Here is an 18,189-nt window from a genome sequence, read left to right on the forward strand (position 1 = left end):
TGCTTTTGATAAGCAGAGCTTTTATGCAGAGAACATGATACAATTAACCCTTCAATAACCATACAAAATGGTGCTATGGACATTTCAAGTGTCAAGCATTCACTGAAAATTACACACTGAATAAAATTTTCATTGCAAATGCTATAGTGATTGAAAGGGGAAAACGTGGCCTTCTCTACACCCCATGTTTTATTAATAACATTCTGGCAGCAGAATGAAATATCCACTGTCATATGTAGCAGCTGAGCACAAAAAAAAATCTATTTAGTGGTTCAGTTTTCAGCCATGCTCTGCAACTGTGTAAGCAAAAAGGAGCTACAGGACATCTAATACATTCAAAATAAGAGTTGGATTAAATTGAGAGTCCTCCAAGATACAGCAATCTGCATGCATTTATTTCAGTGTTACACTTTGCACTGTGCAGAGGGGAGAGCCGTGGTGGGAAGGTGCCCCTTTGTGCAGAGATGCATGGAAATTTCACTTTAAGAAGATACTTTCAGTGTTTTGTAGCTCTGTATTGCTTTCACCTATTGATGATAATCAGTGATCAGACATACTCTTCTCCCATAAGTTTCTCTTCAGAACAGAAGATTAGGCAGTGGGGACCATGGCTAAGAGGGCTTCAAGAGCTGGAAGACCGAGATTAGGACTAGATCAGGCTTTGTCCCTGCCAAGTCGAAATGCACACAGGACATGATATATCCAGTACAGCCACATGATAACTATTTCTCAACTCATCCTGAGAAAGGATGAAGATTGCTTTGAGTAGATTTACTAGACCTTGCCCCTAGGGCTAGAAAATGAAGTGTCGGAGTGCTCCTGAGAGGCCTTATCTCCAGGGGACACAAAATTGTAAGGGCTATCGCTATTCTCATTAATAAAACATTGAGTGTCAGGAAAAGAAAAAAATTATGAAGGCACTAAAAAACAGGCTACAGTATAATCTGCGTCTCATCTGAGAGATTTTTGCAAGGTCCTCTTCTTCATTTTCTGGTATGTGTTTCAAGTGTGAGAGAAATTCCCAGACATGTTCTTCTATACATCACTGTGGTGTCTGACCTCAACCTGACCCCGGCAACCATTTGAGAAATCTGAATGTGAACAAAGACTCTGTGTCCTCAGCAGGGAGAGATTGTGGGATAGAGGCTCCGCATCAACTTAATGGCAAACAGCAGTTCTGAGGCAGTAACTTTGCCTGGCTTCTCCAAGCCACAGCGCTGAATGGCTGATTTGCCTGCCCTGCATGCCTCTTCTGTGAGGTTCCCTGCTCCTCTCTTAGCAGTTCTTCCTTTGAAGTAGGCAGGCAATTAGCTCTAATGCTCAAGCAATTCAGACCCAGTTTGTGGTTTGGAAGGCGAAAGTTGTTTATTACAGGTACGTTCTTTGGAGCCATAAGAACTTTGCAAATTTTCAATCATGCAAAAAATAATCAAAAGGTAATTTCTCCACACCATAAAATTCCATATAAGCGGGAATAAAAGGTCACTTTCATACTCAGAGAGTTTTAGAAATAAATTTGACATTCATTATATAATTCGGCTTTAGAGTCAAAAGTAATGTGAAGAAACCACTTTCTCTAGCAAACCTTTAGGCTAGAATTGTGGGTGAGGAGGAGTGGTTAAATTCTAGTTTAGATGCCAGATTTCCACAAATATAAAATGTCATAAAATATAAAATATCTTCTAGGAAAATTAGACATAATATGTTAATGTATTAAGAGAGCACCATAGAACTAAGGAGAATAAATATTTTAAACGGAATTCTAAACAAACACATTAAAGCAGTTTTTTGAGAGCTACTGTATTACATGCAATAGCAAGAAAGAACTTGCTAGCTTTCCATAGTATCATTGTATTGGCAGCATATGCACTTTCAATCTCCTTTGATATCAAAGAATATGGAAAATAAAATATTTACACATTAAACATTGTGGTATATATGTGCTTTAACATTTTGAGTCAGTTTCCTCTAGAGCTTCCCAATTATCGGGAGAAAAATGCTATTTTCATTTTTAAATGTTTTAGGAGACTAAAAAGAGAAAGAAATGCTGTAATCTGCTATTATTACAGAAGTATCGGATGCTTAACTTTGCTCAGCATTTTAAACATGCCTAAATGCTGGTCATGTGCTATTTCACATCCACACATCAAACAGATTTAAAAGGTTTTGAGTGTTTAGCTTAGAATACTTTCATATGAATTATAAAAAATGGAAAAGGACTATCATTTGATCATATAATTTATGATATACATCTTGAAGCATATATTACAATCAATTTACTTGCTCTTGTTTTTATAGCAATTGGAACAGGAATGGCCTGTTTGTAAAATAAGAGTTGCACACTTCAGTTATTTCAGTGTGTTTGTGTGCACATACCTTTGTGTGCATGTATGGGTACATATGTGAGAAATCTGTACAGGTCAGATCAGGAAGTTGGATCCCGAGGAAATAGAGATAAAGATAGGTGTGAAATGCTTTTTGGGTTTAGGTACTTAACCTGGGTGTTCTGAAGTAGCAATTTGTACTTTTAGCTGCTGAGCTAGCCTTGCACACTTCATTTTTAATTGCTAAGCAGCAATTGTACATATCCATAGGATATGCTGTGGTACTTTGATATATGACTAACAGGATAGTTTAGGCATGTAAAATGATAAAATCAGGTTAATTAGAGTTTATGTCTCCATAAGTATTTAGAATTCTGGGTGTGTTGGGAACATCTGCCCTAGTTTCCCATAAAATATAATGAAATGTTATAAACTATAGTCATGTTGCTGTGCTATACAACATTACAACTTACTCCTCTTGTCTAATTGGATCTAGGAATCAATTACCTAACTTTTCCTTCTACCTAGTGATCACCGCTCTACATTCTTTTGCAATATAAATCAATTTAGTTTCCACATGAGGGAGAAGACATTGCATCCCTTTAAAAACATGTGAAGAAGAAGGAGAGGACAGATAACTCAGACACCCTCAGTTTTATGTAGTGAGCCTCTCCGTTCCAGACACATACTTATGAGAATTCATTCTACAATTCTTCTGTATCCTCCTTGTCCACTCTCTTCCCATTCATCGCTATTCCTTCCCTGCATCTTGTAGCATTGTTTGTGACAGCCCCTGCTGTCCTGTGTGTCCTCCTGTGCACCCTGCAGCATTATTTCCACTAGCTGTTGATATCCTGTAGGTCCCCTTTTGTGTCCTTTTTTGACCAAGTAGAACTTTTTCATGGGATAACACCTTCCTTTTCTTTTGTGTCCAGCTTAGAAAATAGCAGTTTCAACATGTGGGACAATCAGTTAACAATAACCACTTCATAGGTTTCTTTTGTACTGATGTATGAAAATCAAATAAAAGTGATTCTTACACAAACTATGCATTTCATTCATTATTACCAATATTATTCACTGTTTCCTTCTTCAATAAGTGTTTCCTAATGTTTGAACTAAAATCAATGTTTCTGGATATATTAGTGAGTTTCTTACTGCCTTTTGATGTTAAATAGCATTATATGTCAAAATTATCTGTATATTATCTATTTACAATAACACGTAACATATTTTATGAAGTTAGAGATTAAAAATATAATATATTTATACATGCATAAGTATTTAAGCAAACATATCTACTTAAAGCATTTGCAGTAGTATTTGGATCATGACAGAAAACATGGCCTGCTGAATAGAAGCTTAACTAAGTTAAGAAATAAAATCAAGGGAAGAAAAAGACAAGTTTCAGATGTTACACAGTTCTCCCATTGTTCCTAAAACATTAAAATGGACTGCTGCTTTAGTAATGTCTTCTCAATTTCTGTTTATTTTTTTCTGCTAAATCACATTTATTACATATCTTTCATTTTAAAAAGTACCAAAAAAAAAAAGAAGAAAAAAACCAGAAGTTTGCTTGGTTTCTATTCACACAACCATTCTTCTCTCAGTCAAAGTGAAAATACCGCTTAGTTCTTGTTCATCAGATGGTAATTTTCTTTCCTTGAAAATACATCTCTCATGGACTTCACTTTTGGGGCTCTCTGTACCTCTCTGAACATTCCCCTCATTCTCCCATGTTGGGAGTCCCCACTATTTTACAATATGTACATACTAGAATGCATCCAGCCTCTTTAGGTAAACATATTAAGAATCATGGCTCAGCAGTTCAAAGGAATGACTGCTCTTCCAAAGGTCCTGATTTCGAATCCCAGCAACCACATGGTGGCTCACAACCATCTGTAATAGGATCTGACAGCCTCTTCTGCAGTGTCTGAAGACAGACATAGTATACTTAATTACATATAATGAATAAATAAATAAATAAATAAATAAATCTTTTTTAAAAAGGAGAATCATGGTATTAAATTGTCTCACTTTGCACGGATTCTAAAATACATATTGAACTCAATGTGCCAGATGTGGACTCATCCCCTCAGCCTAGTCAATCGTATTCCATTTTCTCCCATCTTCATCGATCGACTTTATCCTGTGAATTTCCACCACGAATGATATTTTTTTTCTTAATGGTCACAACCATATTCTATCTACCAGCAAACTCCATTTCTAATTATATTTGGTGAATACTAAATGCTAAATAAAGTAGATCTCATTTATTGTTTGAACTTTTGTGTTTTGCTATGTCACTTAGGCCAACTCGTCCATAGTCCGATTCAACTCATTAGATCAGGCCTATTTGGGGCGGGTACTATGCTTCTGTTCCCCTCACTCACCAATCCACCCCTGTTGGCCTTATTTAGCTCCTTGCAGTGGAGCCAGATTTTGCCATCTTCGTGGGAATGTATTTTTCCAGACTTTATTCCATAGCTTCCCATTTTAATATTCAGGACTTAGCTTACTACAGCTTCCAAAGAAGTACCTCACCTGTTGCTCAAATGAAAGAGTCCTGGGATTCTGCTAGCAACCACTAACCTCTGCTGGATTGCAGACTTAATGCTTTTCATTTGTAGGTCTGGAATCAGGTCCAAATTTTTCCATTTTTTTAAAAGTTGAATATAGCAAATTTATTTATCTGATATGTTAATTTACTATGTAAATATTTTATTTAAAATATAATTAGATCAACTCAGCCACCACTTTCCTCCCTCCTAATATCTTCTGCCTTGCTCCCTCTCAAATCCATAGCCTCTTTTATCTTTTATTTTATTGCTATATATAACAGGCATAAATATGTAAATTTGACATGATGAGTCCATTTAATGTTGCTTGTATGTATATGCTCACTTGGAGAACACCCTAGAAAACCACAACTGGTCAAATTACAGAGAGAAAACTGATCCTAGAGTGCCCATCTCCAGTAGATGCATCTAAAACATAATTCTTGTGCCTAAGGCTCAGGAAACATTAAAAAAAGATGGAATGGAAGGAATGGAAGAGACAAAAGACCAGGCAACTATGTTTCCTGTGAGGCTGTATACCCAGAAATGACAGTAATGCTACTCATAATACTTCAATAATGTGGCAACCTAAATAATGCCTGAACAAGCACAACAATAACAAATATGCTAACATGAAGGGAATATCCATATGGCTCACACTAAATGAAAAACTTTAATAACCAAAGATTTCTGGGACAGAGAGAATAAGCTTTCTGCAGGGAGGCGAACTCTGATTGGTTACCCAAACCAAACTGTCAGCTTAGGGGTTTCATTCTTACAATACCTTAAGCTATGCCATTACCATTTATGAGAAGACTATTTTAAGAAGCTCTCTGCTACGTATCACATGCTTCATATCCCTTACCACAGTTATCTGATTCTGAATACTTTTTCGTTTTTATTTGCACAGAACTGATATTTCTTTTGTTTAAAGATTTATTTATTTATTATATGTAAGTACACTGTAGCTGTCTTCAGACACACCAGAAGAGGGCATCAGATTTCATTACAGATGGTTGTGAGCCACCATGTGGTTGCTGGAATTTGAACTCAGGACCTCTGGAAGAGCACTCAGTGCTCTTAACTGCTGAGCTATCTCTCCAGCCCCACAGAACTAATATTTCACAGAAGGGGCACCGTCTGCCTTACTCATACTGTGAGATGATAATAATAACATAAAAATGGTAAACAAAATGCACACCTTTCAGTTTTACTGAGAACCTGAAAGTGGTCTACAAACTAGATTCACTTAAATGTTTCTAAATATAGAATATGCTTAATCATGCTTTTATGAAGAACTGATCAAAGCAGTTCTGTGGCACACTGGTTCTATAAATTATGGGAATGACTTGTGCCTTTTATTTATGAAAAGGATAGCTTCTGAGAGGAATAGGTATCATTACCTGAGGTTGCCCTCAAATGCTGTTCTGTAAGTTCATCCTCACCAGTACTGGCTCCCAAAGAGGCAGTTTCTGTAAAAGACATCATTGTAATGGGTAAAAATGTCATCAAGGATAGAACTAATATTACAAGAACCTCAAATAGAACTACCACAAGAGGAGCTTATAAGAAGATCTAGCACACTTTAAACTCTAGGAAACAATGACTGGAGAAATTATACCAGGGAAGAATAGGCTGATGTGTAAATCCTGATAATTAGCCAGACATAGCAAATACACCAGTATATAAAGTCATAGAAGCAGAAACAATGCCTTTGGAGTTTTACCCTTTGACTAAGTCTACCTATATATGATAATCATGACACTTTATATACACTGTGAGAATTCTCTTTCTTATAAAGTATCCAAATGAAAATAAAAGCCCCCCAAATGACAACTGATGGATGAGAGCACAGTGAAGCCCCCTGCACTTCAAGAGCAATCTGACAAATGAATCCATCATTAGTCACTTCATATCTCGATTAGGTTCCAGAGCAGAAATGGTACAAACTGGCTGGCTTGCTAGCTCAACCTCAAACATGTTTATATAACTCCCTTCTTCCCTTCTCTTATCTTGCATAGAGAAATAGTGATGGTATGCTACCAGAGGAGAAAGCATCAAAAAAGAACAAAAACAACGTCACACAGCCCTGGGACTTACAGCAGTGACCTACCTACAATATATACTATATTGTGCAATATATTGTGTCACAAATGCTATAGGAATAACCAACCTCCCTTTTTAAGTTGGATTTAAGGCCTATTCCATGATGAAACCCATAACTGGCAATGCTAAAATGTTTAAGAACCTAAGACTATATAGATCATGGGCCCTATGGGAAAACCGACTACAATTATTCTGCCAAGGTAACAGAGCCATAAAATAATGCCTAATGACATCTGTTATACGCATAGATGAGATGATCATTCAATCCTCATCAGGGAAGGTTCTTGTACTTCTTAATGGTAATTAACAAACATACTCATAACTATAAAGAATGAAAACCTTTGGAGCGCTTAGCCCTCATGGTATAGCTTTCTCAACACACCTCTGCCGTGACTTAAGGCTCAGCGACCTATGTAGAAGACTAAAAAGAAGGATTATAAGAGCAAGAGGTGGTAGATGATTCCAAGAGGAAAAAAATTATCTGGAAGATACAACAGGACTAGTACTTAGGGAGTATGAGAACAAAAACAACAATAGTACAGGTTCAAACCCACACATCCCAGTAAGGAGAAGGGAAAGCAGACACAAAACCCACCCTAGTGCATGAAGCTACTTGATACTGGTACCTGAGGGCAAAGGGAAAACCAACATTCTCCAGCAGAGTTGCTCTGAGAATGTCAGCCACACTGGAGACCATCCACATATACCATGCTCAGAAGCAGCTGGTGACCAAAAATAGACTCCACGTTTTTAATGGACTTTCAGTTATTTTTTGCGGGGTAATTATTATTTGGTTTGGTTTGCTTGATTTGATATTTATTTTCTGCTTTAATCTTGTTTTTGAGAAACGCAGAGAGAAAGAATATGAAATTGGATGGGTAGGGAAGCAGGGAGGATCTGAGAGAAGATAAAAGAGGAAAAATAATATGATAAAAATCCTGAGTGAGGTAACCCAATCACACAAGAACACTCATGGTATGTACTCACTGATAAGTGGATGTTAGCCCAAAAGCTCAAAATAAACAAGTTACAATTCACATACCACAGGAAGCTCAAGAAGAATATTCACAGGAGTAATAAAGGAGACAAAGTGTGAAGCAGAGATCAAAGTAAAGGCCACCCAGAGACTGCCATTCCTGGGGATTGATCCTATAACAGTCACCAAACCCCAACATTATTATGGACAACAAGAAGTGCATACCAAAAGAAGCCTGTTATAGTTGTCTCCGGAGGAACCCTGCCAGAGCCTTACAAATACAGAAGCAGATGCTAGCAGCCAACCATTGGACTGGGCGTGGGGTCCCCAATGAAGTTGTTGGGGGGAAGACTGGAGGAGCTGAAGGGGTTTACAGCCCCATGGGAAGAACAAAGATGTTGGCCACTCAGATGCCCCAGGACTCCCAGGGACTAAACCATCAACCAAGGTTTAGTCCAAAAGTGGTTCCAGCCGAAAGTGTGACAGAGGAATGCCTTGTTGGACATCAGTGGATGGTTCTTGGTCCTGTGAAGGCTCAATAGATGCCCCAACAAAGGGAAATCGAGGTGGGGGGAGGTGGGAGTGGGTCGGGTGGAAGGACATATACTTGGAGGCAGGGGGTGGGAGGAGGGGTTGGGGGTTTTCGGGGAGGAGGAAACAGGGAAAGGTTTTAGCATTTGAAATGTAAATGAAGATTATATTCAATAAAAAATGCTATACAAAAAACTCTTAAATGAAAAAAATAAAAGAGGAGCTGACTCAGATGATAAGAGCATTGGCTGGTATTCCAGAGGACAAAGGTTCAATTCCCAGCACCCTCATGTCCGCACTTAACTGTCTATGTAAATCTAGTTCCAGGGCATCTAACATTCTCTCACACAAAGACATTCAGGCAAAATGCCAATACATATAATATATAAAAGCTGCTTCTAAAAAATTAAAAGAAAAAAATAGAAATTAGAATGCGTCTTCAATCTTTTATGCTTTAACCATTCAGAATCACTGTCTTCTGTTTTCTTTTACAAGGTATCTTGTCTTGTGTCTCTTTTCCCTATTCTGTCTTCCCCTTCTAGAGATTAGTGCTCTCTTCTACAACACCAAATATACTGTAAACTCCTTTCTTTATAATCTGATGTTTCACTAACATTTAATGGCATAAAATCTTGAGTAAAATCTCATGATTCCACCATTTTCTAGGTATGTGATCTCATGTAAATTCTTTTCCTCTAGGTCTGAATCCATCCCATTTAAAGCACAGTCATTACTATATAGTTGATAATTCTAAGGGTAAATTCTTGATATAAATAAAACTAAAGAGATACAGTCTTCAAAATCAGAAAGGGCTAAGTGTGATTAATCTGTTTAAAAGGGTTTTTTCCTCAGCTCTTATTCTTTCAAAGTGACTCATGTTTGTGTAGTATTTCTAGGTAATAGTACCTCCAGTGATTCTGAATGATTTAATTAAACAAATAACGAACCTGGAAAATATAAATGCACACCCAGCCAATATTATTATATTTGCTATTTTTTCTGCTGTCTCAAAACTGTCCTTTAGTGGTAACCTATCTTAGAATAGTACAATCATAATAAATTTACGAAACTTCCCCCAAACATACAGAGAAATACTTTTCTTATAAGCATGACTTAAATAATCTTGTAAGGAAGAGTTTATTCTTTTTTCCTTGCTTCTAAATCCTGGAGTGACTCCCAAATAGGTCACAGCCAGTGATGAGTATCTGGCCTATCCTTCAAGAAGCCACCTTCTTCCTCTTGCCTGAATAGCTTTAAGTCCTGGTCATCTTTGTTCCTTTGCATTTAAATGCCTGTTTTGTTCTCCAACTTTTAGCTTCCTATTCTTCTTTTAAAGTCAAAAGCAGGTTCTCTCTAAACAATTGCCTTAGACATCTGTTTAGCACTGGCTACAGAGGATGGTGATGAGTTTTTGTATTATCTGTACATATTTCCACACTGTCCTCATATATGTCATGTAAGGTCAGAGAATAATATAGCAATCTGTCCCATGAAAGATGCTTGCATCCAAAATAGCTACATTCCAAACCATGAGACATTATAATCAATTCCCAATGTCCAAGGATTGATAATTATATCCAGCCTGGAAAACAGTCTTTGTTACACATATCAATATAGATATATGTAGATATAGATACAGATATAGATATAAATAAAACTATGTTTCTTTAGTTTCTTTAGTTTCTTTAGCAAAAACAAATACAATAAATGAACAATGACGTACACCCTAACATACTCTTTACTATACAATTTAAACTCATTTGAAGTAGTCATCAGTTGTACCCAAATGAATTTCACAAAATGATACTTCTTAAAGATTAATAAAAATGAAACAATAACAGTTATCGTGCAAATGTCTGCTAAATAGTATGTAAGATATATGTGTAGAAGCAAGCATATAATGCAATAAAATCATGGGGAAAATTACTACTCCTCACTTTATAAGTGAGGACATGGGGAATTAGACAGATTGATAACTTATCCTAGGTCATGACATTAGAGTCTAGGCTAAGAACCATGTCTGTCTATTCTAGATACTGAAATATATTTAAATGATCCAGTCATAGTAGTACAACATTTAGAAGGTCATAAGATTTCCCTAGGCTTACTGATAACCAGAAAGTAGAAATGGATGAGAAACCATGTTCACTGGCCTTTTAAAAATCCCAATATTTCCATAAATATTTCATTTATGCCTTGTTATTATAAAATGTAAATAAATAGCCTTTGCTTGGTTATATTTATTTTTCTAGAATCATATGGACCAGCAAAATAAAAATTATTAATCGTACAAATTAAATGCTGTAGCATAGAATCTGCTTCAATGTAAGCTACTCTACAAATATGTTCAAAAGTAATGTAAGTTCAATGTGCCCCAGAGCCACTTCTAGAGCCTTCAGTGCTAGTTTTCTCCTTTATACAAGTGATATAAATATTTTAATAAAGGAGCTTTTAACTTATCAACAAGCTGATTAATCTGTACTTTTCTGCCTATGTAAAATGAACTGTTTATAATATAGTAACAATACATAACATCTTGCAATATTTCACTTTAATAATCATTGTATAATAACAAGCTGACTGCTGTTAACTGGATCTGTCACTTTGTGAGTGATTTAATTAAATTAGTAGTGTGTATGCTTTTTGGTATAAGACCATTTAAATGCTGCTTAAAAGTAATACCATTAAATTAACTTATCTAAAATCCGGTTCTATCTTGTCAATTTAGTCATGATAACATATTTGAAAATGAAATCAAATTATTCTATTTTTATTAACACAATGCAGGAGCAATCGGAAACATTTTTCTTGGAACAGGGTATTGATCATGGAAATCAACATTATCAGCAACAAGACTTGTTGAAGCATCTGCTTGATGCCAGGTTCTGACTAAGGGTGTTTATTCACATTCAGTTACAGTTGGCACTATGGGGCTGTGATTTGAAACCTCACAGTTCCATTTCAGAAACAGTTTTCTAGGCACAACATTACATCAACGGATGTTTTTAATATCCTAAAGATAACTTTCCCTTCAATTTTGCTATTATGTGTTCAGCCTTGCCATGAGGAGATGACGACCAGGAGGTAATGAAAGTTCCCACTAGCTCTCTCCTTACTTTGTACAGGCATTGCTCTGATCAACATGACTGATCGACATGACTGACATGACTGATCGACATGACTGATCGACATGACTGAGTGACATGACTGATCGACATGACTGACATGACTGAGTGACATGACTGATCGACATGACTGATTGACATGACTGATCGACATGACTGACATGACTGATTGACATGACTGATCGACATGACTGACATGACTGATCGACATGACTGACATGACTGATCGACATGACTGATCGACATGACTGAGTGACATGACTGATCGACATGACTGACATGACTGATCGACATGACTGAGTGACATGACTGATCGACATGACTGACATGACTGAGTGACATGACTGATTGACATGACTGATCAACATGACTTCTTTACCTTTTCTTTCTCTTAAACCAAGAATACTTACTCTAGAGAGTAAATTGATAGCTTTTAGGCACTTAAATCACCACTTTCTGAAAGATTCTTTTCCCCCTTCTAATTGGGACATTAAAAAAACTAATTGATACAAATCTCATAGTTTTCTTTCTTTTTATTGAAAATCGATTCTTCTATCACACAACACATCCCAACCACAGTTTTCCTTCCCTCCTGTCCTTTCAACTATTTGTCACTTGCCCTTGTCCCCAGATCCACTCCCTCTCGTATTCCTAGTAAGAGAGCAGACCTCCAAGAGACAACAGCCAAACACCACAAAACACAAATACAGCAAGACAAGGCAAAAGCCGCAGTCTTACTCAGAGTTATCTCCTTTTTCAGGAAACAGCAGTGACTGCAGAAGATGCATAGCACCTGAAGATGCTGAGAAGATGTTGGGTGATGGACACTCAGGCCTAACGAAGACACGATTGTTTGTCCTCTAAAGTCACTGTCACATCGGTGGACCTGATTAACTCAGTGGGTCGCAGAACAAAACAAAAAGGCGTGAGTGTGGCAAATGGACTTATGGAAAATGGAGGGACAGGTACAATGGGAACAAGAGAAGAGAGGGTGTGGTTACAGCAATTATTATGCATTCTATACATGCAGTATGTTGTCAATGAGAGGTCATTGATTAATAAAAAGCTACTTTTATTTAAGCAAAAAAATAAAAGTTCATGACTTAAAAGGGTAATGAAATATATAATCTTGAGAGTGAACACATACACACACAGAGAACATACAAATATGTATATGTGTAATTATGTAGTTACATTTTTATGGTAGGCACATTCAGGCATATATTGGAGACCTGCAGAAAATATCATTGCACTTATCTTCTCTGTTTGCCTACAAAATTCCCACCTCTCATCCCCACACTACTTTGCTATAACGCATTAAACAGTAATGTATCACTATTTTTAGCAAAATGCATAGCATTTAGAAGAACACATATGCCAGAAAATAAGTAAACATTAAGCCAACTGTTTTAACATAGTAGAAAAAAATTCTTTCTGCAGTCTTCAGTAACACTTTAAAACCCCTGTTACTGTATAGAGTAAGAAAAGTTCACTTTTAATTATGGAAACAAATCAGAATTCTAAAATAGCACAGATTTCAAACAAGTTTTACTACACAGCCAATCTAGCCCCTTCCTCTCTTCCCACTTTCTGTTTGGAGACTCTCTGTGCTCTTTCAGATCCCTGAGACTCACTGTGCGGCTATGTTCAAGACTGTTGGGCTATATGCAAGAGCAGACATTCACACAGCTCCAGTTTTTAGAAGGTAAGTTAGCATTTGCTGGAAATTAGGGTGTTTACAGGCATGCAACAGATTTCCTTACCCAAACCTCACAGCCATGTGTCATAGAAGCATAACTGCTTTTACGAAAGAATGGAGACATCAAAGCTCAGAACATTTAAGTCATTTTTTCCAGTGGCACAGAAAGGCAGAGGAAGTGTTTTGGAAGAGTCAGTCTGATTCTGAAGCTCTGTCCTTCCTGCCCTGGACTGTGTGCCCCAGGTGTCCCCTAGGAGACCTCAGCCAGGAAGCATTAAGAAGTCATTTTTTTTTTCTTCCAAAAGACAGCACAAGCTCCTTCAAAGCCAATTCATCATAACAAGATTAGTGTTTAGAAGATACATGAAATTCTACATTTATTACTATCAGGGTCATTTACATTTTGACACAGAACTTGGAGTTTGCTAGGGCATTGCAAAAGTGCCCCGATCAAGGCTTCCAGTGAGAAGTGGCTGCCAGTGTCTTCTCCAGCTGAGGCTTGTGCACACGCAGAGTGCTCTGCTCAACAGCGGAGTGACTCAGTGTGCTGCTGCTGCTGCAGGGTTCTGAGTAGCTAAGGAACCTTATCCTGGCTGAACTGTCATTGAGTATTCTCCTGAATGAGCTCTTCCAGTCAGTGACAGACTGGAGTGTACTGTGTCAATGACCTGAATGGACTTATTGTTTGCTTTTCTCCGGAAAACTAAAGCTAAAGCTTTTTTTTTTTTTAACTTTGTCATCTTTTATTTTACTGGGAAATAGTTTTTTATTGTAAGGGGTGGGGGAATGTCTCCTGAGTCTTCCTCAATCTAGAATATTTAGTCACTATTTTTTACTTCCTAAGTCATCTCTCACTTAGGATGTAATTGGCACCAAAGGGGTTTACTAAGTCCTTGATATCAATTAGTTTCAATAAAGTACTCAAACACATTCCTAATGTCTTATATCGTAAAGTGCTCTTAACTGAGTAATTTTTTTCTTAAGTTTACTAGTTCCTGATACCTTTCTCCATGAGAGATTCTGTTTCACTCTTGATTGCTTTGAAATTAGATTAAATACCCATGATCACAATTTAAACATCATGTTTTGCTCCCATCTCTCACACAGTTGCTTAGTTACTTAGATTTCAGTCTTTAAGAATTCATTGCAATGTCTATATGGTACAAAGTACTTTCCATTCCACAGATCTTTCTGCTGGTTTTGATGAATGCTCATCAACAGAGGAAATATTTCAGGAAACTTGATCTACTCAAGTAGAGTCCTGTCAAGCAATGGACTGCTCAACTCTTTTCCTATGAATTGTAGCTAACTTTATGTATACAAAAATAATCTACAGTTGGTTTATCCTATTATAGTTTCATGCAATATATGAATATATATATATCACAGCACAGAAGACTCTAGATATAATGCTTTATAGTATGTTTCTAGAACATACCAGACTGATTAACCAAGATTTTATGCTCTTTGTCTAGAAACACTTTGTTCCTCCTTCCCCCATTTTCTACTACTATCAAAAGCTCTCTTATGGTCTTACAAATCTCATTACATTTGATACTACTGAGTTTTCTCAATACCTACATACTACTTCAAAAGACTTCTGACATGACTTAATTGAAGAAAAAAACCAATGGTCACCTTGTTGCATTCTTATTTTTTGTTTTTTAAAATATCACTACTTCTTGTAATACCTTAGAAAGTTTCTTATAAGGGTGCCATTTAATCTGAGGAAATTGTCATTTGTTCAACTCAGACATTTATACATAGAAACTTTGATAGCATCTCTGACATTTCATCTCAAAGCTTTCTATAATGATAATTGTTTCATTCTGAGTCTGCACTACTCACAAATGAATACAAATATAGAGTTATTTTTATTATTGTTGATGAGGTGTAGCACAGGTGCCACTGATGCCAGATGTATCAGATCCCTCTGGAGCTAGAGTCATAGGCAACTGTGAGCCACCCAATGTTGGTCTATTAACAGAATCTGGGTCTATGCAAGAGCAGTACACATAATCAGTGAGTAAGTTCTCCAGACCCCTGGTGCACAGCTTTTTAAATGTATTCTATGTCCTCTGTAACCTCATATCACCAAAATTTTATTTCAGTAACAATCAATGAGACTTTTGAGTATTTTTCTTTGGAACAATCACCGGTGAGAAACATCTCACACCATGGAATCTTGCTGGAGAAAGTCAGAAGCTGTAGCTCCAGTGTTGAAGTTACTTTTTATCTGGCTCAGATTAATTCTCTGCTTTAGACATCTGAGTAAGCAAATGTCAGAGGTCAATGACATATAACTTCTATATGCTACAGCAGCCTGGCTCCAAGAACCCTGTGCTGGGCAAACAATTCTTTCATTAAGAAAATATTGACTACTCCTATGAATGTGTTTTTACTAAGAGAAAAGCCTATGGATCTAAGAACAAAAACCACTTGAATGTAAATTCCAGACCCTCTGTTTTCTCACTATTAGACAGTGATAAAATCAGTGATCTCATTGACATTTAAGAGTCTTGTCTGGTACTATAAATATGGTCAGAAACCTATGGCAGGCAGATTATAGGTCCAGCTGGGAATTGAATGTTATTGTTTAGCTAAGTTGAAATAGTGTTAATCTGACTTCTGTTTGCTTATGTCCAAAGTCAAACACTACTGGAAGTCTTAGTCAGAGGAATCTCTCCTTCCAGCAAACAATAAAAAAATGTGGAAAGCCATGTCTATACATAGTGCTGGGAATAAGTGGTAGATAAATATTTAGCCCTAAACAAGACACCTATAATTTCTTCCTTCCTTTTGAATACTCATGGAACATTTGGGAAGAGGGGAAGAAAAGAATATAAAAGCTGGAAATTGGAGAATCTGCAATATCCTCTTTGCATGGTACAGCTTTTGCAATCATGGACTCTGAGAAATTCTGAAGACCTGCAATGGGTCTTAGATGAGGGCACTTCCCTCACTGCTGAACTCTTTGCTATTGCCGAATTCACTGACAGAAATCATTTCCTTCAGCTCTGTACTCATCGGCAAGCCAGGGAAGCTGCAACGGGCACATTTCCAATCCAGTTGTTACACAGACAGCCCTGGTTAAACTATATGGGTCACAAAATCAAACCAAAAGTAAGGAACTGAGATTGGACTGGAGGAGGGGATTGGTAAGGGTAGAAAGTGATTAGCATGGGTTGCAGGAAGAGAGTAGTTCAGATATATTATTGCCATAATGAAACTGTCAGACAACAAAGATAATCACTAAAGTTTTCTAAAATACACTAAAGTGAGGTGTTAAAAACGAAAAGTAATGTTGAAGAGTACTGAATGAAGTAATGGAAAAACAGTCCTTGTGGTCCCCAATGGCTCCCTGATCTAACTTTCAGAACACAAGATAACAAACAAACAAACAAACAAACAAACAAAACAAGTAAGTTTACAATCTATGTAAATTTGGTACTTGTGCTTTTTGGATTCCACCCACCTGTTATGCTTTGTTTGTTCACGTACATCGGTGCTATAAGCCGTTCTTGACAATGCCACTATTATCCTTTTGATTATTTGATAATTTGAGAAAGGGTTTCATTTTGTAGACAAGTCTGACCTGGAACTTCTACATAGACCAGGCTGGCTGCCCTTGCATTCGCAGAAGTCTGCTTGTCTCTGCCACCCAAGCAACAGGGTATATGAAGTGTCCCACCCATCATACCTGGTTATTATTAGTTGTTGACTATTTTGGAAATAGCAATTATTAGCAAGACTGTACTGATATCCTAAACTACACAGTTTGAACTTTTAAAAAAGTACTTAAGTGTTTTTATATATTATAATGAAAATTGTCTTTTTAAATTTAAATTTATTTATTTTTTTCACTCCATATCTTATTCCCCTCCCACCATCCACCCTCCCGACTGTTTCACACCCTATACTTCCTCCTCATGCCCCGGTCTCCACGTGGATGTCCCCACCTCCAACCCCACCTGACTTCTAAACTCCCTGTGGCTTCCAGTCTCTTGAGGGTTCAGTGCAAAATCTCTTAATGAACACAGACCCAGCAGTCCTCTACTGTATATATGCTGGGGCCTTCATATCAGCTGGTGTATGCTGCCTGTTTGGTGGTCCAGTGTTTGAGAGATATCATGAATCCAGATAAGTGGAGACTGCTGGTCCTCATACAAGGTCACCCTTCTCCTCAGCTTCTTTCAGCCTTCCCTAATTCAACAACAGGGGCCAGCTGCTTCTGTCCATTGGTTGGGTGCAAATATCTGCATCTGACTCTTTTAGCTACTAGTTGGGTCTTCTGGAGTACGGTCATGCTAGGTCCCTTATGGTGAGCGCTCCATAGCTCCAGTAATAGTGTGAGGCCTTGTGACCTCCCCTTGAGCTGGATCCCACTTTGTGCCTGTCACTGGACCTTCTTTTCCTCAGGAGCCTCTCCATTTCCATGCCTTTAATTCTTTCAGAAAGTCACAATTATGGATCAGAGCTGTGAGTGTGGGATGGCTCCCCCTCTCCCTCTTTCTGCTGGAGGTGGGCTCTATAAGTTCCCTCTCCCTACTGTCAGGGATTTCATCTAAGATCCCTCCCTTTGAGTCCTAAGAGTCTCTCAACTCCCAGGTCTCTTGTGTATTCTGGAGGGTCCCCCCAACCTCCTCTCTCTAGAGGTTGCCCTTTTCCATTCTTTCTGATGGCCCTCAGGGCTTCAATCCTTTTCCCTCACCTAATCCCAGATCATGTTCCCCTCTCTCTCCACTCCTACCATGCCCACATTCCCTCCCAGGTCCCTCCCTCTACAATTGTGATTGCTTTCTTCTCCCTCCCAAGTTAGACTGAGGTGTCCTCACTCAGGCATGTCAGTTTATTGACCTTTTTGAGTTCT

General features: G+C 37.6%; 1 protein-coding gene across 2 annotated transcripts in view; it reads right to left on the reverse strand.

The window, feature by feature from the left end:
* Zfhx4 (zinc finger homeobox 4) overlaps positions 1-18,189 on the reverse strand; it is a 162,879-nt gene that overhangs the window by 23,136 nt on the left and 121,554 nt on the right. For both annotated transcript variants that reach the window (XM_052180903.1, XM_052180902.1), the window contains exon 4: positions 6,286-6,354. In XM_052180903.1, the coding sequence (XP_052036863.1) occupies positions 6,286-6,354 (69 nt within the window). The remainder of the gene's footprint in view (positions 1-6,285; positions 6,355-18,189) is intronic.

Source organism: Apodemus sylvaticus, chromosome 4, assembly GCF_947179515.1.
Source record: "Apodemus sylvaticus chromosome 4, mApoSyl1.1, whole genome shotgun sequence".
Lineage (NCBI taxonomy): Eukaryota > Metazoa > Chordata > Mammalia > Rodentia > Muridae > Apodemus > Apodemus sylvaticus.